At 39.2% G+C, this 24,190-nt stretch overlaps 1 protein-coding gene across 3 annotated transcripts in view; it reads left to right on the top strand.

Annotated features, from left to right (window-relative positions):
• Window positions 1–15,789, top strand: part of LOC131236937 (plant UBX domain-containing protein 7-like) — a 36,824-nt gene extending 21,035 nt beyond the window's left edge. The window contains exons 7-10 of one of the 3 annotated variants that reach the window (XM_058234479.1): window positions 8,611–8,754; window positions 9,293–9,395; window positions 14,151–14,416; window positions 15,283–15,789. In XM_058234479.1, the coding sequence (XP_058090462.1) occupies window positions 8,611–8,754; window positions 9,293–9,395; window positions 14,151–14,416; window positions 15,283–15,447 (678 nt within the window). In that variant the 3' untranslated portion in view covers window positions 15,448–15,789. Of the gene's footprint in view, window positions 1–8,610; window positions 8,755–9,292; window positions 9,396–14,132; window positions 14,417–15,282 lie in introns of all 3 variants that reach the window. The other 2 variants (XM_058234476.1, XM_058234477.1) reach the window with 2 other exon arrangements.
• The last annotated feature ends 8,401 nt before the right edge of the window (window positions 15,790–24,190 follow it).

The raw sequence follows: 24,190 nt of genomic DNA, 5'->3' as shown, positions 1-24,190 counted from the left end.
TATTTTAACTATAGATATGGCATCATGTACTTTGACCCTCAACCTGTTCAAGACATGCATTCCATACCTTAGGCCTCACTCTGATTCTCCCTCCGTATATCACTTCCACATTCAATCTGTCTGCTGGACCCTTCCAATTGCTTCAACACCTCCTGGTCCTTCTCTAGGAGCCCTTCCAACATCTCCCCATGTTGACCCCATCTGACAAAATAGACCTTCCTCCGTCCACATTTTTCCCATCGAGGACTTCTATTGTTTTTTGGGCCTCATCCTTCTATCTGAAGTGGACAAAAGCAAACCAGCTGGGATTGCTAGTCATCTTTATTTGTTGGCATGACTGTCTTTGTCACCTTCCTGTATTCCTCAAAGATGGAAGCTGCACCAACGGCCTTCCAACGAGGACCAATAATTAACACAGTGGGAATTGTTTACAAACCATTTGTTTTGCATATATTGTTTCCAAGAATAATCAAGTAGCAACTACTTCACTGGCAATAAAGGAAAAGGAATTGCAATCTAAATAGGTAAAACATAGAAGTTGAAACTTACTAGAGTACATCACTTAGACACAACCATCTGGTTGTGGTGTTCTATGGACTGCAGGAATACCCCCAGATGAGGTCTACGGTTTGTGTAAGGGCCATATATAAAGGGCCTGGTTGGACTTGTGGGCTGTGCAGTACAACTGGTTTGCTATTTAGGTGATTGGACTTGTGTGCCCAGGACTGCAATAAAAATGCCAATCTGGACCAAATATATTAATCAGATGATATGTGAGGTCCTATTGTTAACACACTTTATGTGTGGCCTGGGTGCATCAAAGTATAAGCAGATAGGAAGCAGGAGCATGCGTCTGAAGCATGATTTGAAGTGAGAGTATTGCTTAGGTGGAAGGTTCATGCAACTTAATGTAAATCAGATTTGTATCCCAGCCAAGGGATTTGGTCTACACTGGAAGCAATTACTTGACCTTACATTTTATTTTTTGCTGCCCAATAAATAGATCTTGATTTGTTACTCTAACGAAAGATAGAATTTTCTTACTTAATGGTAATGGTTTGGATTTCAGGGTGCATGAAAACCTAAATATCCTGAGCAGTGGCTCCAATGCCTTGAATGTTCAGGAAAGGGTGAGAATACCATTGTATTGATTAGGCTAACGTTAAATAAATGGCAAAGTTCACCGATTTCCCCTTTTAATGAGCACAAGTGTGGCATGGTAAGCTGGGCTTGAACCTGAGACCTCAAAGTTGAAGTGAGGAGCACCATACATTGGTCTACCAGCTCAAACCTGAAATTCCCATAATAAGAATAATGTACGTAGAACTACATAAAAACACAAATTCTGAGGGTATATAACAACACCCTTTTGTGAATAATTAAAACAAGAAAAAAGATACAGGTCCTACCAAAACTGGTTTCATGGGTATCAGTGTTAAGAGTTCTTATCACCTACAAACAATTGTATGAAGAAATCCATTTTTCTTTGCCTTAAGAATTCTGGTTTCTAATTTTCTCTTGAAAGTTTTATTTACTTTCAGGACTGGTCACCAAGCTACAGCTAAATCTGGCAATGGGTGGGCCTGGGTTGGTTCAGGCCTAGATTTTGAACTAGTTGGGCTGGGTCTATTCAAATTTATTTTTTCAAGAAGAAAGAAATGGTTTTGCCTGGCGAGGGTGTGGCTCATTGTCAAGCCTACCTACAACCACATGTAAGCCACTGGCCATTTTTTATACTAGGATTTTGGTTAAGAGAACCTACAAACATACAAACAGTTGCAGGTGAGTTCTCCTGTATTAAGATATGGACTGTTTACTGTTGAATTCGTTCGTACCACTTGTCTTCCTCGAACTTATAATTGCCATGCTGTACATGTTTGTATGCTAATATGATTATAGATTATCAATTATATTTCTTTTTGGTATTAAGACTAAACATCCCGTCATTGGAGCTTTTCAGACCGACTGCTCCCTTCTATATTAATTTATATAATTCTAATTATACCCCTGTGCAAAGTTCTGTGATAATTCACCATTATTTTAAAAATGGTGGTGAACTCTTTGACCATACACATGGCATAGTTGTGCATCAATCTAGACCGCTCAAATGGTTCACCAAGCTGTGGATGGAATATAACTCAAAAATCATACTGAGAAGAAAATAGTAACTATTTGTTTTTTGGTTGGAATTAAGATCGCTTACTATCGTACTTTTAGCTGTCTATTTGATATTCATAAAATGAATAGTTAAGATTGCTCAATCAGTACCTCTCAAACAAAAATAACAATAAATAAATAAAAAAATAAAAAAGATTTCTCAATCAGTATCAATTTAAGAGATGTTCTATTGGGAATGCGCTCCACAATTCAGATGTTCTAGATAGCTGCATGAGTACCACACATGAGAAGGATGAGTCACCATACTGTCCTATAGTCTGGTGACAACAGGCTACCTCTTTCTTTTACAGAGCTCAACATATTTGTCAGTGTTGCACTATTTGAAAAGATGATGACGACTCGTCCTCACATGTGGCACTAATGCACAACTATCCATACCACCCAAATTGTGGGTGCCATTGTGGATGGGGTATATCTGTAAATTACAATGATCAAGAAATTCCAACCATCTTGTTAATGGCCATAAATGGATGCTTAGAGTGGTCCAAATTAGAAGGGACATTAGATGGTTAATACCATCTTATCAATTTTTCTTTCCTTCTTTCTTCTTCTTCTTCTTTTTGATATGATCCATCAACAGTTCAGCAACTTGGATTGTCTGGATTGCCTGACAACTATGACAAGTGCATGTTTGAAGTGTCATCTTCTAAATGTTGCAACTTGCAGCACAAGCAGTGTAGTGTAACCCTCGTTTTTGGTACATGCAAGTGTACTTGTAAAGTGCATTGAGTGCACTCAAGTGCCCATGTGCCAAACTGCAACATCCAAGCTGCTTACTCAGTGGGCCTTACAATGAGCACACACGGTAGTCAAATTCAAGCTGGTATGCTCATCTCCTAGGCTAGACAAGTACATTATGGTGTTAATAAATGTCTTTAACCACCCATTTCTTTTCCACACATGTTTGTTCACTGAACGAAAAGATCAGTCCAAATTTTGCCCATGAAACCTGTGTTGTGGTCCACTAGATGAGCGGCTTGGATCTTACAGTGGTATGTGCAGCTGTGGGAGCAGAAAACAAGTATGCTCATGCTACTGTGATCTCTCTTGGGCCCATGCTGTAGTAGGTAAACAGACGAAAATGCTTGCATGACTTAGGTTTTGTTTGGACACAGGGGCATTACTCTCACAGATGTGGATTGAACGACTTCACGTGGATAAGATCCACCTCGTCAATCAGGTTCATAAACCTACGTTTGGACTTGGGCGCAAAAATCAGCCCAATTCAACACTGAGATGGGCTACACCAAGGAAACAGTTGAGATGTGAAGTCCTACCATTAAAATCTCCAAATTGCATCTGGAGTCCACCATGGTGTGTATATGCCAATCCACTCTTGTGGTGCGCCACACCAGGATGAATGGATTTACCTCATGTCATTAAAAGACTCATGTGGGCTGCTACACGTGAATTTAGAGGTTTTAGGTAAAATTTACACCATTCCCTATGATATGGCCCACGTAAGTCTTGGATTCAACTGATTTTTTTGGATCCATGGTGAAAATGTGGCAAAGCACATAATGGATGGGATGGATCTGATTCATCTTCATCCCACGTATCTCACGTTTAAGGGCTTTAAGGAATATCAGGCCATTTGCGTGCCTACCCAAGTCCGGCTAGCGCCGCCTGAAGAGATGGGAAGAGCGTGGCGGTATATTGGGAGTAAACAATAATTAACGAGCACAAGGTTTATCGCAGGGAGTAGTTAGTATTAGGTTTCCTGAGTAGGGGGTTTGCTACGATGGAAATATAAAGAAGGAGTGGCTGGGGGCTTAAAATCACTAGGGTGAGTTGGTCTTTCTCCCTTTCTTTTTTATAGCTAAAATCTGTCTCCCCAGTATCTAGTGCTTCTCAACAGATAACTTGTACTTGATGATCTTAAATATGATTTAATTATTCTAAGATTTTCTCAGGTTTCCATATTCTGGTATGAATGATTATGGTACTTGTGTCTCATTCCCTTTGCTTGTGAATGATTCATTTTTACTCTTATGTCATCTCATTTGCTCATGGATGATTCAAAATTTCTCTGAGGTCATCTCTTTAAAGTTATCTACCACCAAGTCACAAAAGTGTAGATGAATGAATGTGGTTTCAGCCAACTAATTGAAGTAAAAAATTATATGGTTACAGTTAAAGGGTATCATGCCCTCAGGTCTCTACATTTTCTAGTGGACCTTGGCAATGTTTACGCATGTATAGACCACTTTGGGAACTGAAGACTGATGGAGACATCGCGCGCACACGCGCACGCACGCCGCCCCCTACGCACGTACGCACGAAGAAGAAGGGCCCCACCGTCGATCCAGATTGATGACGACATCCAGGGAGGGCCCCCATGCTAGAAGACAGAGTTTTGGTTCAAAAGAGTGGCCCCGATAATCTAGAAAAGCCCATCATGGGATCTCATAATCATAGCCCGCTGGTCGGATTGATTTCATATTTTAGGTTTTGTTTATTGTTATTATTTAGAACATCATGAACGCTTTGGATTTCTTTGTTTGGTTTTTATTTTAGTTTACTTCATCAACAAGTAATAGGTTGCGCACATGGTGTGAGTTTTTGAAGTATAGGGTTTTTCATATAAATAGGCACCCCTTGTAGTTCTTTTAATTCATTCAAGCTTAATAAAAATTCCTGTTTTATTTTTCTGCTCTTTTAGTGAGTTGTGGAAGAATTTAAAAGTGGGTGCGAAGCCCTCCCTTTTCGAAGGGCTAACTACGTGGTGTGAAGCCACATCTATCCCAACCCGTCCTTATCCTCTCCCATCTATATATCTCATCTTCTATCATCATTATTGCTTTGAATTTCTCAGCTTTTGCAGCTATTCATTCCCCTACAGTTAGTTTTCATAATTTGGACCTGTAGGAGGGCTGAAACTTTGGCAGAGTACTACGCCTTGACCTTACGTCGGATCGTCGTCAAACTTGGAGGGATTGGAGGTCTCCCCTAGCCAACCAAGGCCTAAGTGTTACTTTGGGGAGGCGGGCTTCCATCACACCTGTGGCCAGCCCACCCGCGCACGTGCGTCAGCCCCGAGTCACTATCTGCGCGCAGGAGTTTTCTCTGGGTCAGGTTTTCCTCTTTTCATTCCTATTTCTTAAACCCTAGCTTTAGTTTGCATTAGCCCTAATTTATTTGCCCCCCTTTTTTTTCACCCTAGGGTTCCTTGAATTGAGATTGGGGAATCCTTTGGATTAGGGACTGTTTGCTATGTATGAGTGGTTGATTTCTATCTCCCTTTGAGATCGTTTGGCTTATAATTTTTATTGGTCCAGTCCTAGCCTGGACTCGCATAGATTCCCCTTTACTTGAATGTTTGGACTTTTTATGTGGGATATGGAATTTGTGTAATTGTTTCTGAACTAAGGTGATCTTAAGCCTGAAATCTCACACATCATGCTTAATTTCATGTCCTGCATCAAATTTGGTATCAGAGCTTTTGGTTCTTATAGGGGAACACATTATTTGTTTAAAGTTAGTTTGTTTGAGTCCGTCATGCATCTAGTCCGTCACATGTAGCTTTTAGGAGTCCATAGTCCCTTATTTTATTAACTATATTGCTGGAGTAACATTGCATAGTCCCCTCATATAGAATCTCATAGAAGCATTTAGTCCCATATAGTCGACGTAGAAAGTCCTTAAGTGGAGTTAGCAAGTTGTACGCCCACATGTACAAGTCATGGTTTTAGCTAGCACCCTACACTAAACATGGAACAACTGCAAGAGTCACTAAATAAGTTGTCCCAGCAGATCGAGTCTTGGGTTAAGTGCTTGGAACGAAGCATAGATCAACGCCTTGACCAAATAGAGGCCTCCCTTAAGACAAACCCCACCATCAGGGAAGATGACCAATCTTAGGCAGGTGGCTAGGATGATAGACAAATGAATGGAGGTGGCCAAGGAATCAGTCATGGGCGTGCACCCGTACTCCCATCCCATGAGGGACATCAGGACCATTATTTTGAGAGGTACAACATGTGCGGCCTTGTGGCTAGAGAGAGCATCAGAGGCTAGTGTAAAGTTACCCGCTGAGGCCATTCCAGTAGAGGATGAGTTTCGTGATGTCTTTCTTGATAATCTACCGGATGAGTCTTCCCCTAGGAGGGATATAGAGCACACCAGAATATGGGACACCGTAATACCTATAGCCGAGTTTGCATTTAATAGTTCTGTCGATAGGTCCACAGGTCTCAGTCCTTATGAAGACATTATTGGTTATAAACCTGAGAAATCTATTGATCTTGTCCCTATGTTACTGTCTCATAGGCCGTCAGAGCTTACAGTCTTTTGCGCATAACATTTATTCATGGCATCAAGAAATCAGGCAGAAGATCACTGCTAGTAATGAACGTTAGAAAATTCTGCAGACCAACATAAATATTTCAAGGAATTCAATATAAGGGACTGTGTTGGTCCACATTAGGCCCGAGCGGTATCCTCCAAGGACCGTTCGTAAGTTACATGCGCGTAGCGTTAGACCCTTCAAAATTATAAAATGAAATGGTCTCAATGCGTATGTGGCAAATCTTCTACCCTCTATGGGAATTAGTTCCACATTCAATGTGGAGGATCTAGTTGCATTTCAAGGGGCCATTAATGCATTGTCCAACCGTTCGCCTAACCATCCTGATTCCCTAGACCTTTCCCTTGATCCATGACCCCCTCCCAACACATCTTCCCAGCCTCTATGTCCTATACCTACTCGTCCCGACCCATTTTCCTACCCATCCCGACCCATTTTCTCAGCCTCTACCTCCCATACATACCATTCCCGACCCATTTTTCCAGCCTCTACCTCCCATACCTATCCATTTTTTCAGCCTCTACCTCCCATACCTACCCATTTTTTCAGCCTTTACCTCTCATACCCACTCTTCCTGACCTTTCTTCCCAGCCTCTACATCCCATACCTAGCTTTCACACACTTGGATAGGAAATAGAGGATATCCTGGATCATCAGATAGTTTCCACGTCGGATGGCGGGTTTCAGAAGTACCTGGTTAAATGGAAGTTACGCCTAGCTTTAAACAGCACGTGACTCACTGAGGAAGAGCTTTAGAGACTTGATCTTGACATCCTGAAGCGCTTTAAGAGTTTTATTTCGCTAGTGGAGAAATCTTCGCAATCGGGAAGAATTGATGGGGACATCACGCGCACACGCGTATACGCATGTACGCACAAAGGAGGGTCCCACTGTCGATCTGGATGGATGACAACGTTCAGGGAGGGCTCCCATGCCAGAAGACGGAGTTTTAGTTCAAAAGAGTGGGCCCGATAATCAAGAAAAGCCCATCATGGGATCTCATAATTATGGCCCGCTAGTCGGATTGATTTCATATTTTAGGTTTTCCTTATTGTTATTATTTACAACTTCATGAACGCTTTAGATTTCTTTGTTAGGTTTTTATTTTAGTTTACTTCATCACCAAGTAATAGGTTGCGCGCATGGTGCGAGTTTTTGAGTATAGAGTTTTTCCTATAAATAGGCACCCCTTGTAGTTCTTTTAATTCATTCAAGCTTAATAAAAATTTCTGCTTTATTTTTCTGCTCTCTTAGTGAGTTGTGGAAAAATTTAAAAGTGGGTGCGAAGCCCTCCCTTTTCGAAGGGCTAACTACGTGGTGTGAAGCCACATCTATCCCCACCCGTCCCTACCCTCTCCCATCCATATATCTCATCTTCTATCATCATTATTGCTTTGAATTTCTCAGCTTTTGCAGCTATTCATTCCCCTACAGTTAGTTTCCATCATCTGGACCTGTAGGAGGGCTGAAACTTCGGCGGAGCATTACGCCTTGACCTTACGTCGGATCGTTGTCAAACTTGGAGGGATTGAAGGTCTCCCCTAGTTGACCAAGGCCTAGGTGTTACTTTGGAGAGGTGGGCTTCCATCATAAGTGTGGTCAGCCCACCCACCCACGTGCGTCAGCACCGGGTCATCGTCTACATGCAGGAGCTTTATCTGGGTCAGGTTTTCCTCTTTTCATTCCTATTTCCTAAACCGTAGCCTTAGTTTGCATTGCCCTTAATTTATTTGCCCTTTTTTTTCACCCTAAGGTTCCTTGAATTGGGATTGGGGAATCCCTTGGATTAGGGATTGTTTGCTATGCATAAGTGGTTGATTTCTATTTCCCTTTGAGATCGTTTGACTTATAATTTTTATTGGTCCAGTCCTAGCCTGGACTCGCATAGATTCCCTTTTACTTGAATGTTTGGACTTTTTATGTGGGATATGAAATTTGTGTTATTGTTTCTGAACTAAGGTGATCTTAAGCCTGAAATCTCACACATCATGTTTAATTTCATGTCCTGCATCAAAGACTTGTGAATGAGTTAGTAGTTATTCTTGTTTCTCATGCATTCATCTTAATTTATTCGGGGTGAGTTTCCCAATTACCCTTACGTGGTATCTTATGACCATTTTTTTTAGGTATATGATGATACTAGTGAGGGAAAGAAGGTTTGCACCTACTACAACCTGGTTTCTATTCCTGTAGTTCTCGTCATTGACCCCATTACAGGACAGAAAATGCGCTCATGGAATGGCATGATTCAACCAGAGCGTTTATTGGAGGTAGTGTTTACCCACTTATAATTGAAAAGGAATTATCAGGTCATTATGCATCTGAACATGAACAGTTTGCCAATGTACCAGTTCTCTGCACATGATGCCCATGGTTTCGTGATCCTGACCGTCGATCTGATGGGCCCCTTGTTGATGGGGTATGCCCCAAACTTTTTTCAGATTGGAGGTTTCTAGCATCCGATCTTTGGCCTCTTTTCTCCCAGCGCATTACTGTATTTGTTTCTTAACCATTGATATGCAGAGCAATGATTCGAATGGTTAATTTTTGTCCCTTCCATGGTAGGGTCCTGGTCAATGGTCCAGCTCTCCAAAACATGGCCCCACTTGTCTTGAATGGGTGCATCAGAGTTTTATTCAAGTCTTGATGCATCAGGACCTGATGGTTCCTCTATTCTGCACATCTTGAGAATCTAGAGATCGAGGTCATGGACACATGTTTTGAAATGCTGGCCAGAATAAAAACTTATCTTTGCCAGAGCAAGTAAAATTCATGGTCATTTCTCATTACTTTCTCAATGGTTAAAAGGATCTACTGCCCTTCATGGATAGAGGTCCCAAGGACCATCATGTTGCCCACCCTCATAAGCGTCCAAGGGAAAGTGTTCCGTCTTCCAAGCAGAAGATGCCAGGTGGGTTGGATATTCTTATTGTTAAACTTCACTTTGGTCTATGAAGCATTTTTATGCACACGATGAATGTTTATATTCGTGATTTTTATATCTATGTTAAGATTTTCACTTGCAAGTGGGTTTATTTATTTATATCATATGTGCAATTGCTTAACCCCAATTTGCTTGCCACTTAAAAAATGATCTTATCTCATTTTAGTTAATGGTAATTATGCATTAGAGATCATAGTTATATAAATTATGGGTTATCAAGAATATCTTTAATCCTTTCCAAATTCTCTGATATATAAATTATGGGCTATCAACCAAACAGAGCCTTATTGTACAAAATTTCATCAGTCTTGGTCTACCAGTTTTGACCAGTGTTCCAAGTATCAGTATCAACTCATGAGCGGGATGCGTAGCGCTCAGCCCTCTATAGCGTGTAGCGTAAGCTACACGATATTTCTATTTTTTAATTTAAAAATAGGACAAATATAATAAATAGTGAAAAAAATATAAAAATGCCTAAAAGATAATTCATTTTATCAATTATAAGCATGTTAAAAAAAAGTTATTAGTTATCATTTTTCAAAAGCCAATCCACATACATAAGCCAAATCAAATAATTATCACATCAACAACTTTCTAAGCAAACCACTTCAATTAATGTCTAATTGAAACCACAAGTCACAATTATGAAAAGAAATAAAAATCCCATAGGTTAAAAGTATCAAGTACAATACAAGTGTCACATTCCTCAACATTAGAAACAAAGAAAACGTGAAAAAATAATAAAAAACTAAAATAGTAAAAAAGTACGTTGTAGTGTACGCTACGGATGCTACGCGCTACGTAGCTGTAGCGTACGCTACGACCCCTGTAGCGTGCGCTACAGGGGATTTACGCTATTTGGGACGCTACGTAGTGCTATGGCCATGCTACACTATGTAGCGTACGCTACGGGCGCTATTTGAAACACTGATATCAGGTAATGTATCATTGCTTGAGGGGAACATTGGGAAAACATTGGAAAAATGATGGGAATTTTCAATGAAACTTTAGGTGGTGTTAAAAACACATGATTACACACTTAAAACTAAAACATTACAAAAATAAAAAAAATAAAGAAAATACAAGTTTGTATAATAAGTGTCCATTGTATATGGTTCCTAACGTATGCATTGCCTGACAAAAGCGATGCATGTGCACTTAATATCTAAAAAGAGTTTAGATATTCATAAATCATACAGACAATACCTCCAAAAATAAAAAAGAAGTGAAAGTACTTCAGCAAGTTTCTATAAAATTGATATTTTAATTATTTTTGCTTTTTAATTAAAAATAATCTTTATTTGAAACATTCAAGAAGCCATCTCCAATCTATGGATTGTCCTTCGAGTCTTGCCTATTGATTGTTTGGGACCCTGCTTGCAATTTAAATGGGTAAAAATGAAAGATTATGATTTTCTCCAAAGTCTTCCGTTTTATGCCACTTTGAAATTTGGAGCTTGAAATCCATGATTTCTCATGCAAAATATGCATAATCATGATTTAGTTACTTATTTCTTCCAAATATGAGCAAAAGAGTTATGTGAAAGCAAACAAAATCACAAAAATCTTATGGAATGAGTTCTGGCCTGTTTCTGCTCATCGATCACAATTTCTCCACTCAAACCTTCATTTCTCTCCAAACAACTCAAAAGAAATCTAAATCCTATCCCAAAGGATTCCACACACGTGCGCCCGCGCATGTTCGGTTCTTCAGAAGAGCAGTTTGCTGCCTCAATATTATCGATACGTATTTGCATGCATTGATGATATTGGGGAATATTTGCAAAGGGGCAATGTGATATTTTGCAAAATCTCCAGGTATCATCTCCCCCCCCCCCCCGAAAAAGAAAAAGAAAACTCACAATGGGCCCATGTGATATCTATAGTATCGCCTGATATGATCGATACTGCAAACACTGGTTGTGACTTTCTTTCTTGTTGCACAAGTGGGTCTTCATCGCCCCAAACATTTTTCCATTATAGTCTACTAGCCATGACTTTCTTTCCTGTTGCATAGTTGAGTTCAAGAGTCTTCATTGATCACCACACATTTTGTTCATGTATTGTTTCTCAACTCTTTTTTCTTCCTTTTTTTCCCCCCTCCAAACTCTAGATATCGTTTAGTCCTTAAAAAGCCATTTTCAAACTTGCTCATCCTTAGTTTTCTTGTCTTGCTGCTTTTGCTTCTGTCTTTTCTTTCTTCCATTTCTCCTGAGGTTTATCATTTTATCACAATTTCTTTTCCGTTTTTTATGAAATGTATTGTGTTTTGCCTGAACTTGCTGATTTTAATAGAAAAGTAACACAATGGCGATCACCAATCTGTGACACTGATAAACCAAATGCATCATTCTGGTGTGATCCATTATGTTGCACAAGAAATTTGGTAACTTGCATTAAGTAATTACATTGTGAATAATTTCACTGGAGCTTGCGATAAGTGAGGAGGGAGATTCTCAAGCTTGGGGCCTCTGGCACTACTCTCAAATTATTGATAGGAGATACAAAATTGCTCTTTTTGTTCGCAGTTGTTGTTTGTTGTTTTTGGTGCAGTGTTCCAGCTGCTGTTGCCTGTTTGTCTTTGTTTATGGTTTTTCTTTCCTTAATAAAATTCCAATTCATCAGGAAAAAAAAAACACTGTATGCCAGAACACAAATTATTTGCGTTTATCAAAGACTACCTATTGGTTTATATTTGTAATATTATCTGCCTTTTCCATACTTCTTTTGGAATTTTGTACAATTGAAAACACTAAACTGAGAAAGAGTTGGTCTATGGATTACTTTTATCTCTCATAGTTATCATCATCTACTCGTCCCAATTAATTGGGTCCAAGGTATTCCATAACGGTAATGGTGGCTGTAACAGCCAACACCGTTACCTTTACGATATGGGCTATAATGACTGTTACGGCCCTTACGATATGGGCTATAATGACTGTTACGGCGCTCGTAATGGCCTTTACGGTCACCTTTTTTTTTTTTTTTTTCCTTAATTGAAAAAACAACTTGTAAAACCTGTATTGCCCCCGTAACGTACCATTATGGGGTTGTTACAGCCATTACGGGAGCTGTAACGGCCGTTACGGCCATTACGACCCCTTAACGTGTAACAGTTGCCACTGTTACCTTTACATAATGGCCTTCGCAGCACACCATGATTGGGTCGGCTACATCAATCCTATTATGCCACTCCACTCTGTAGGTCATCAAGTCTTTTTAAAATTTTTTTTTTTTTTTTTTTAACCTACCTCCATCCACGTCCTTTCGAGCCTTCCACTGGCTCTTTTAGAGCCTTTTACTTGTACCAACTCACTCCTAACTGGCGTTGTTCTTGGTCTCTGTTGCACATTATCAAACCATCTAAGTCTACTTTCCCTCATCTTATTACCTATTGGTACTACTAAGTTCCCTTGAATGCATTGATTTCTAACTCTATTCTTCCTTGTCTTGCCACTCATCCATCTTCACATGCTCAGTTCAGCTACACATCCTATGAACATGTTGTTCCTAACTCTGGTCTCTGCCCAACATTGTGTCCTGTAAAGTATGGCTGGTGTTATAGCTATCTTATAAAATTTACCTTTTACTTATGAGTGGTACATGGCAATCACATCAAACTCTGGAGGCACATCTCCATTTCTTCCACCAGGTTGAATTCTATGGGCAAGATCCTTTTCAAACTCTTCGCTTTCATGAACTATTGACCCAAGGTATTGAAAGTGATCATTTGGGAAACTTATTGGTCAACAATCTTAACTAATTCTTCATTTTCACTCCTATCAATATTATTAGTAAAATTGCATTCCATACACTCTATTTTAGTCCAACTGGTTTTAAATCCTTTAGATCCTAAAGCATCCCATCATAAATCTAGCTTTTTGTCGCATGCTCCCTTGTCTTGTAAACTAAAGCTATGTCATTTGCAAGCAACATTCACCATGGGATCTCTCCTTGCAAATGCCTCATTAACTCAGCCATCCAATGCAAAAAGGTATGGGTTCAATCTGATCTTTGGTGTAAGCTTACATTAATTGGGAACTTGTCTCTCCACCATTGGTCCTCACATTTGTTCCTACTCCCTCATATGTATCCTTTACAATATCAATATATCATCTTGAGACTCCTTTCTTTCTGAACACCCATAAGATTAACTCTCCAGGGACCCTATCATATGCTTTCTTTAAGTCAATAAAGACCATGCAGAGATCCTTCCTCGTCTCCCTATATTCTCCATCAATTGTCTAATTAGGAAAATTTCTTTAGTGGTAGACCTCCTAAGCATGAAATATTCTTCTTATGCCTTTGTCTTTTCTGATATATTCTTCTTATGCTTTAGTGGGTTCAATATATCATCAATTGTCTCTCCATCAATTGTCTAATTAGGAAAGTAAACTGATTTTCTGATATATTCTTCTTATGCCTTAGTCTTTGCACAGTCGCTCTCTTCCAAAGTTTCATAATATGGCTCATAAGTTTAATCCCATGATAGTTATTAGTTAGTGCAACTCTTTACGTCTCCTTTGTTGTTATAAATTCGTACCACGGTACTTGATTTGTTTGGCATTTTCTTTGATCTTACAATCTTGTTGAGCAAATTTGTCAACCAAAATAACCTAGTATGTACCATACACTTCCAAACCTCTTTTGGTATACCATCCAGTCCAAGGGGATTACTTTTTATCTTTAATTACTAAATTTCAGGGGTTGTCGCAGCTGCAGATGAAACCATTGAAGAAGAAGAAGATGAGGTTCTACGGGCAATGGCAGGTTCTATGGAAGCCAGGAAAGACCCTGTCAAGTTGACTTCTACTGATGGAGAACCCCCAAAAATCGATGAGGCAGAGACCTGCTCAAGTAAAACGCCTATTTTTCCATCACTCCCTGAAGAAGCAAAGGGCGAGAGACACCTTATTTGTAGAGTTGGAATCCGTCTTCCTGATGGACGGAGGGTGCAGAGGAGTTTCTTCAATACAGATCCAATACAGGTGGGAAATATCTTCACTTGCTTACTTAACTTATAAATGTCACAAATATACGGTTCTCTCTGGTTGGTCTGCTTTGCTCAAGATGTTTACCTCCTTTTGATAGCTTTCCTCATATGGCTTCTTATAAATCTTCACTTGTTTATTTAACTTCATATGAATCTCACAGAAATACAGTTAAATTAAATCCTTAGTACTAGAACTTGGGGACTAGACTCAAGACTTGGCTGAGTCTAACTCAACTTGGTAAGATTTTTGAGCAGAGTCACTGTGAAGCTCGCTGATGAGTGAGACTCAGTTCTAATTTGGTGAAACTCGTCGAGTCAGCTTGTTGACTCGACGCGACTGGAATGGAGTCACTAGCTTAGTATTTTTTTCAAAAAGGTGGAAATTGCTAATGTGATTCTAACCCTCAACCTCAAAAACGTGGAAACACACCTACCAACTTGCCATTTTCTGTGTTGCAGGCAAAAGCAGCCATGTTTTTTTCTATACTGATACTCTAAACCCTTGATTATTAAATTTCAAGTCGAATCTTGCGATTCTTCAAGTTTTCCTGACTTGTCTGGATGGTGAGTTAAGTTTTCAAAATTTTAACTATGGTTAAAACTGGATTATGAGTTAATTGTCAAGTCGAATCTTGCAATTCTGCGAGTTGTCCTGACTTGGCTGGATGGTGAGTTAATCCTCAAAAACTATGGTCGTAACTGGTCGGTCCACCTCCCAAGAAGGTGATTGAATGGTCATGATCTCATCTCCTACTGTATGTCAGTGGGGTTGACTCACATACAATCACTTCTCTGAACCTGTTGGCCATATAATCTACATTGTTGGGTTCTCCAACTGAAGTTCTTATTTTTTGGGTGCAGTATCTGTGGTCTTTCTGCTGTTCCGAACTGAAGGAAGCAGAAACACGGCCATTCCGCTTGACGCAGGCAATTCCAAGGGCGTCAAAGTGTCTGGATTACGAGAGTAAGCTAACCTTTGAAGAGTCGGGGCTGTCAAATTCAATGATTACACTTACATGGGAATGAAAAGGATTGGCGCAATCATTGCCGGCAGGTAGCTCTGACTTCTAGTGATGTGCAGTCAAGTATTGTCTTCGCTAACTGTTCTACCTTTTGTTTAATGTTTATAGTCTCCAATGGACGAGTCTGGAAGGCAAATGGATCAACACAAAATCATAGATTCGATGCAAGGATCAGGCTATATAACCATATTTGATATTATAAGCATCTTTTCCTTTTGTAAATATACTCTCATGGGGTGGGCCATGAGATCTTAACTAGGGTTTGTCTGTGGTTTCCTGACATAGTCTCCCAATGTTTTATGAAAAGCTTGTAACCATGTGAAATCCATGTGCTCCAGTGTTTTCCTGTCTTTCTGTTTGGATGTTATTGAACTGAAGAGAATTCTAAGGCGATCCATTTCTCTGGAGAGATTGAAAAGGTGATCTACACCATGCTTCAGAACCTGTGGAACGTGCATAGGATTTTGATGAATTGTCAGTTGGCCACTGGGAGTATTCCCTGGTCCCAAACCAAGGCCTATTCATCAGGTGGGCCACATGTAAGTTGAATATGGATGGCTATGCAGCTTTTTCGTAACATCCATTTTTATATCACGGCCCCAACATGATGAATGGAGCGGCCGATTTTTGGGCCTGGGCATGTTCATGGTTGGCCCTGAAAAGCACCTCTGTAATCTCTCTTTGCTTGGATTGCCCTAGTCTTCTCGTTGAGCTTATGAATCGTGCTAAGGAGGATGGTATTGTATTTCCGTGTTTTGTGACAATAATAATACATTCTGTCCTTTTTACAAGCCTTCTGCACAATTAAGTACAGTTTACAACTTTTTCCAATTTGGTCTTTTGAATTCGATGAGGATCTGTATCTTACCGGAAAATTGCTGTATGCGGTTCTGGTGTATATGTGCAAGGAGAATACGCATAATTTTTTTTTTCATTTTTTATTTTTTCATATAGTTCTGAACTATCTGCTGGCTACTAATCTAAGGGTTTAGGGCATGTTTTTTATTTGGGATTATTACAGAAAATTACCTAATTAATGTGGAAATTAGATTCTGGTACCTCTTTCAAAAACTTTTTCATAAAGCCACCTTATTAATCGATATACTTAAAATTCTACTACCTTCTGGTATGGGTTCCAGGGGAGGAAATGGGTGGGTCCATGATGCTTTATGTAAACTCCACTGGTGTGTCATCTCATGTTAGGTCAAGTGCTCCAAAATCAGCTCCATCTGTGATTCAGGTGTGTCATCTCATGTTAGGTCAAGTGCCCCAAAATCAGCTCCCGGGCAGGCCAACAATCACCCTTCAAACTGTTTCCTTCAGCTAATGTGAATCACGGAGTAGTATGATTTTTGGGTCATAGAATTATTATTTATTATTATTATTATTTTTTTAATTTTTGCGTTGAATCAAATGTCTGAAGTGGATTTCATATAACAGTTTGTTTCCTTTGGCATGCCCCACCAGAATTAGAGGTCAGCCTGATTTTGTCTCCGATCCTAATAGCATCTAATGGTCTGAGTGGATATTACATAAACATCGGAATGGCCGGCCCTATCCCTCTATGATGTTTATGCGAAATCCACTTTGACCACTAGATGCCTAGACCAGTTTAGACCCAGATTTAAAATTAAAAAAAAAAAAAAAAAAAAACCTAGGGTGGTGGGCCACACCAAAGAAATCAATTGGGAGAGACATGTATACCATACTAAAATTTAGGCCTTAGGCCTAATACTTATGTCTATCTGTGATTCAAGTAGTTCTTAACGGTGAAGTGTGAACTGACAAGGGAAAAAGTTTGGAAGGTGATCATTTCCTGTACTGTTTCCAATCATAAGGCCCACTTGAATAACAGATGTAGTGATTTTTGGGCCCTTGGCCTAACATGAGGTGACGACACAGTGTTTGAGCTGGATTTTACATAAACGTCACGGTGGGGCCCACCCAAGCAATGAGGTAGTTTTAAGGTACTAAAGTATAAAATTTTACACACGTGTGTGTGTCTATATATATATATATATATATATATATATATATATATATATATATATATAAAAAATTCTCTTTCATTTTTTGTTTTTTTGTTTTTTTTCCCAAATTCAACAAGCATTGGGCAGTTTCTGAATCCCGAGAATGCAAAAGGTGTTGCAGATTAAAATCTCAATGGCAAAAGCATGTGGCACCCAAACAGCAGTGGCAATGAGCTAGGCGGTCCGACCCTACAGGCCATATAAGGCCAGGGCCTAGGCCCCTAACCCGGGCGTGAAATCTATGCGTCATGCCTGGCCCTGGCCAATAATTAATGGACAGTCCACATCACGTGTGCCAACATTATGAAGGTCTAAAGACACTTATTAATGTTTCCCATGTTGTACTTTAAAGGCGATTATGCTTTAGGGGCTTTGGCTAGGCAAGGGCCTACCCCTTTCCTGGCTCAGCCCATTGTTACCTGTACACTCACCTTTTCTATGGGGAATATCTCTATGCATGTACCAGTGGTAGTGGGCCCATCATATCAACAGTTTTGATTATTAAACCGTAGGCCATGGTTAGTAACTCGGGTAAACTGCACCATCTCTGTGGAGCATGTAATACCCTCGCCTTCTTACTTTTCAAATTGGATACTCAAATGAAGTCAAGTATCCAGAGTTCTTTTGTACCATGTTCCAAATCTCTTATTGGAAGCTCAGTGCCCAATCTTGTATTTGTAATGGGACATGTCTTCCTAAATCCCAAATTTACCAAATGTAGAAGGGAAATTACCAAAGTACCCTTGATATATTGTGTTTTTGTTTGCGAATTAATTAAGTCGTATATGACATCCAGCCTGTTAAACATATGCATCCAACCGTAATAATTACATGGACAAAATATTTTTATTACATGTACCAAAAATCTTTCGGATTGAATCACTTGATAGGCTGCATGTTTTTAAGTAGTATATATTATTTTTTATGGTGTGGCTGATGTTATGTTTAGATTAATTAAATATTTTATTCTTCTAAATATTATGGCGGATTACATATATTAAATGAGTTGGATATCATAAAAATATTACGACGATTCTTCGCTTTGCTACTTTTTAAAGAAAAAAAAAAGTGTATAATAGGCATTATGGTAACTTCGCCACTCAAAAAAGCACTTCATGCTTGCAGAGGCATTATTTGTAAAATCTGAACTTATAAGGAGTTTTGCTATAAAAATTCCTTTTCTTTTCCTTTCAAGAAGGTAAGATTGTCCAATTGGGGAGATCCTTGGGTCATAGACTATCCAACGGATGAAGCAATAGACCAATGGTTTAGATTACGGAACTATGGCCTATGGGCTCAACTTGTCGGATCTGAAAACCTGGTACGTGTAATGGGTCGGGTGTCATATGATTCCTCTGACAAAGATTGTTATTGTGTTGTGCCTAAACTATCCAAGGGAAGGATCAGATGGTTACCATCATCCTCGTAGCATAATTTTTGGATTATGATCCATTCATCGTTGGGTCAGCTATTTGGACGGTTTAGATTGCAGCACAACCTTCACCACCATTCTTTTAAAATGATAAAATTATCGAAGGACCATACAGAACCATATTGGCCTTGACCGGGTCCCAAAAATGAAGTAGATCCAAGGCTCAAGTGGACCACACATTTGGGATTGAATGCCTACGGCCGACATTTGTGTTTGTCTTGTCTCTCTCTCTCTCTCTCTCTCTCTTTTTTTTTTTGTTTTGTTTTGTTTTGTTTTTTACACACACACATACGCATGCCATAGTGGAATTTCACCACCTATGAGTACTCGAACCGTTGGCCTGGTGTTGAAACTCCTAAGAGTCTACCACCCGAGTAAGAGTTAGGACCCACCATTTGTGTTCTCTCTTAATCCCTTATGAATAGGTTGGATGAAAAATAAAATTACCTGTGGGCTCTAGGAAGTTTCAATGGTGAGTGTTATTATCACCGTTGCTTCTTGTGATGTAGTTTATTTGGGCCTTAGAGCTGCCTCATTTTGAAGCTCATTCACTAAAATGATATGAAAAAATAAATGATAAGGGTGTTGGAGGATTGCACAAGTTGAATGGTATGTCGATGGCATCAATAAATCCTGTTGCTAAATTGATTTAAGACATAAAAATATAACCAAAGGTTAATAAGATAAATACATGGTAATGAGGCTCATAAAGATCCTGTCTTCCAATAAGGGTAGGACGCACTTTCCATGGGCATGCATTTGCGTTCATAGATCTAGCTTGATTTAATCCTTTCACATCATAGAACACACTGTAGATAGGTTATAAATCTAAAATGATATTAACTTGATGATTGTATTTTTTTTATTTAGATTTTCTATGTTGATGGTCCATTAAATATCATCCAATCAACCATTTAAGACCACTCTTTCAGCTTAATTGTTTATGTAGTCCATCTAAAGTGGGGTCCACTATTTGGATGGTTTAATTTAAGTTACATATTTACAATATTTACAATTTCTGAGCACCTGTATATCATATTCCACCACACTCGTCCAAAAAAAAAAAAAAATGTTTTCCAAATCTGAACACGTGACACACACATAGATAGCATCAAAACCGTTAATTTGGTATTGCAAAGTAGTGAATACGCCGGAGTAAAAAATGACAGTACCTGGAATATTATAAACTTTTAATAGGTGAAATATAAAAAAATCCTAAAATACAGAATGCTAGAATATTAGGAAGGACTGAAGAGGAATTCTTTTTTCCTTTTAAACCAATTTTTATATGATTAGAACTTACTTCCCGTTCAGATGTTGTCTGATTGGATTGGACGGTTAGAAATGACAAATATCCAGTGGTCCGCTTTCAACAAAAAAGTAACCACGAATCAGAGATTAGGATCGTTCAACCAATCTGTTGGGACTGTGACTCGAGCAAGTGCGCAATTTAGGGCGCCTCAAGTGAGTCCATGCATGACATGTGCACAATTTCTGAGTGCCTGTGTACCAAGCGTCATACGATGCCGGAGTATCATATCTCTCCGAGAAGGGCAAAAGACCACGGGAATTTGGATTTTCTCAGGAACAGAAAAGATGCCGAGAAATTGAAATATATCGGACTGGGTGTCGGAAAAGAGGCAGCAGAATCGAGGGAAGTGTGTGGGTGGTGGTTGTGCTTGTGTTGGTGCCCCTGACATTTCTGCCATGCCTCAGTCAAACCGACAGTCAAACCTCGCTTAATTACCTAATTGCCCTCGTTTCCTCTCTTTATCTCTCAAAATACCCTTTTCCTGTAATTACATACAGATCCTCTCTCTCTCTCTCTCTCTCTCTCTCCTTCTCTCTCTACCCAAAAGAGAAGAGTTCGTCTCGCCTCCGTCGCGATTTAGAATCTAGCAATCGTTGCTTCACTGGGGCCCACATGAAGGGATGATCTGATGATCAGAACAGTCCATGTGCTGGACTAAGTTCTTCGCTGGCTAGCGCGAGGTAAGTATGATGATGAATTTGGAACAATCGAGATTTTTCTCAATGGTTCACGTTCAACTCCATAATCAAAGGTCAGGATCATCGCTGAGGCATGGGATGACCGCTTATTTTTGTTAGTACCACGGAACAGGTACGTTTCAAATCACCGGACCATCTCATAATGTAGGCCTCAGTGCCTCACTGGACGGCATATGGTAAAACTATTTGCCTACGTGGCAGGGTTATTTATTACTCTAGACTGTACCTTTTCATCAGTGGCCCCAAATTGTAAATCAGGTAAGGAGAGAAACGTTGGAATGTTTGATTGAGTTAATTGATTATTAAAAAAGTTATAAAGAAATGAGAAAGAAAACTTGTGAAGTTGAGCAATGCATGACGTGAGTTACTCGATTTAGAATCGAATTTGCTTTTTTTAATAGAATTTCAATGCAATCGACGTATAAGATACAACGACTATTACCTATTCCTAGCAATATATGCACTGTATGTGAGCTTGAACAATTTATATTTTAACACGAAAGTGCCGCATTAAATCAACGATAAACTCAACAACTAAAAACTAATAAAACAGAAAAGAAACAAAGAGAGTTTTTCATAAGAGACTAGAAAGATTTTTCATGTACTTAAAATAGAACGGAAGTCTTTATATAGACTTTAAAGTGGTATATTAAACCCCATTTCCAAAGGATTTGGTCCGTTGGATTTAACCCAATAAATTTGATCAACTGCTCAGCTACATTTCTTTGTTTCAAAACGAAAAGTCGCAGGTGTGAGAGCATTTTAACATAAAATAAAGTCTTGCGAGTACTCATACATACACTTACATACAAGAGTACAACCGCACTTGCGACCTATCGTGCCTGCGCACATGGACTCGCTCGGCTTGGCACACGTGCACGTATGGTCGGTGACAAAATTAGCATAACCCCCTCACAAGACCAAATTCACATGTTATATTGAAAAAAAAATGTATTTAAAAAAATAATTTATTTATAAATTTTGAAATAACATACAACAAAAAGTGAAATAAATAGGATGTACTATTCAGGATAGGGACAGTTAGATGGACGGCGCCGGTTGATACTTCACTTTCAATTTATATGGTAGAGATCGGTTCTTCCGGCTCTACCACATACGCTCTCAGCTTGAGCCGCAGTAATTGGACCATCGAGTTGATTGATCTGGACCCTCTATTCGCTCGACCACTCATTTCATGGGCTACCATGCAAATAAAGATTAATGGATGATTCTAACCTGTAAAATGGATGGTCGAAATCATCGTAATCAACAATCCGAGCCGTCGACTTGTTGTGGCCCACGATGGATTGCTTCTGGTTTCAAGGAATCTCTTTTATCAGGAAATCGTATCCCATCTTCATCTTGCTAAGCATTCTGGTGTAAAATATAGAGCAATTCTTTCACATGTTTCGCACGTGATCGCTACTTAGATTCATGGAGCTTAAGCCAGCTTTTCAAAGAGACGAGTGAAACGGCTGGATATCTCTATCTAACAAGAATCTCATTTTGGTGATCTGGTCCATTCACTAGTGGGGCCATATGGCGTATGGTGCCATGGGCATCGAGTGGAGCATGTTATAGATGGTATATGGTAGAGCCATCTGCCCATAGCAAACTTGGATGGATGATGTATAAATCGGAACCGTCCATCTAGTTTCTAGTATTTTGAATGTAGATGATTCAAAATATACATCCATCTAATGATCCTAGCGTTCTGATTGGCTTTTAAAGAAAGGCTGTAAAAATACTTAATGGTAGACATTCAGTGCTGTTGTGTGAGGAAAACTGATGGATAGAATTGTCTAATTTGCTTGATTTTTAAAACCCTAGGTGGGTATAAACCCATGCCCTGGTGTGATATCACACGTATGCAACATTCTATGTACTGTGTACTAAAACAACAGCAACATGTGATGTGTATGGTGATCAAGGAAAATGATTTGGTGGGCCAGCTTGTGCATAGGTTATATCCTAAAATTAAGTGGTTAAGACTAAGGTGGCCATTGATCAGTGTCATCAAAGGGGACCGTCGGCTGAAAAAGAACTGCGGTCCACATTCAACCGACAAAGCTTGGTCGTGTGACTTGCCGGAGGTGTCCAATCATTCCTCCTTTTTGGCCTTGGCCCATGTGATCAATAGTCTCGATAGCCACATAAATTTGCCACATAAGGTCATGAGTCCGGTAGAGTAGAAGCTGCATTCATTGAAATGGCTTTCTCATGACAAAGAAGGCCAAAAAAAAAAGGGCAAAGGTTAAAAAAACAGAAAAAGTAGAAGGCAGGAGAAGATGCAGGTGCATGCAAAGATGTCTATTAAGGAAAAAGAAGAGCTACAATGATTCTAGTGTCCCTTTGAGGTTGCATGTATTCAAATCATTTAAAATAGAATGCCAGAATGTGGGCACCCACATTAGGTAGATGGCTAGCCACTAGCCATGGGGTTGCACCGCTGGGAAGGACTTTTCTTCTATCCAAAAGATGGATAACCACATAGATTATCATAAAGATACACCAAATTGATCAGAGCTTGGTGTTTAGGTTTGTTGGTTCCTGTACACATCAACGTAGTTCAGACCAGGCCCTGCGAACTAATTAAGCGCATGGTTTTGGTCTGTGCTTCGTCCACGATTAAAGTGTCGATTGTTATTGTTAGGTAACTAGGATATATCAGGACTGACTAGGATGATATGTTAGGATTTTTTTACATTTAATTTTTAGATTATCCTAGATTAGTTGTATAGTTTTATATATGCTTTAATTCTCAATGGAATAATTTACACAAATTTCTAGCATTAAATTGATTAGTTATGTCATGCTCTAATAGTTTTCTTAGTCACACTTGTTCAAATGTCAACTACAATTATAATATAATTTATGAATAATGGATGAATAATGTTGGAGATCATGCAGAAGCAAACCCGAATTCAATCACATAAGACGAAATCAAGCGCAAAATAACTACACAAAAATCACATGATTTTTACGTGAAAAAACTTTTATGGAAAAAAAAAAAAAATCACGACACAAAGCAACAACGAATTCATTATGAAAATGAATTTTTAAGAGATTGATGGACTTACCGATCCGAACAAATCAAAATCCATTCACAAAGCCCTAGCTTCTCTCTCTCTCTCTCTCTCTCTCTCTCTCTCTCTAAAAGCCCCTTGTATATGATTAAGCCTAAGTCTCTCATTTACAAACCCTTATATATAGTTACAATCAAATTAGGAAAAAAATATATGCACTTGCGCCAAAGCCCGCGTGTCTATCAATGG

The sequence above is a fragment of the Magnolia sinica genome, chromosome 2 (assembly GCF_029962835.1).
Source record: "Magnolia sinica isolate HGM2019 chromosome 2, MsV1, whole genome shotgun sequence".
Taxonomy (NCBI): domain Eukaryota; kingdom Viridiplantae; phylum Streptophyta; class Magnoliopsida; order Magnoliales; family Magnoliaceae; genus Magnolia; species Magnolia sinica.
Note: the sequence above shows the minus strand (reverse complement) of the source record. Positions and strands in the feature narration are given on the sequence as shown.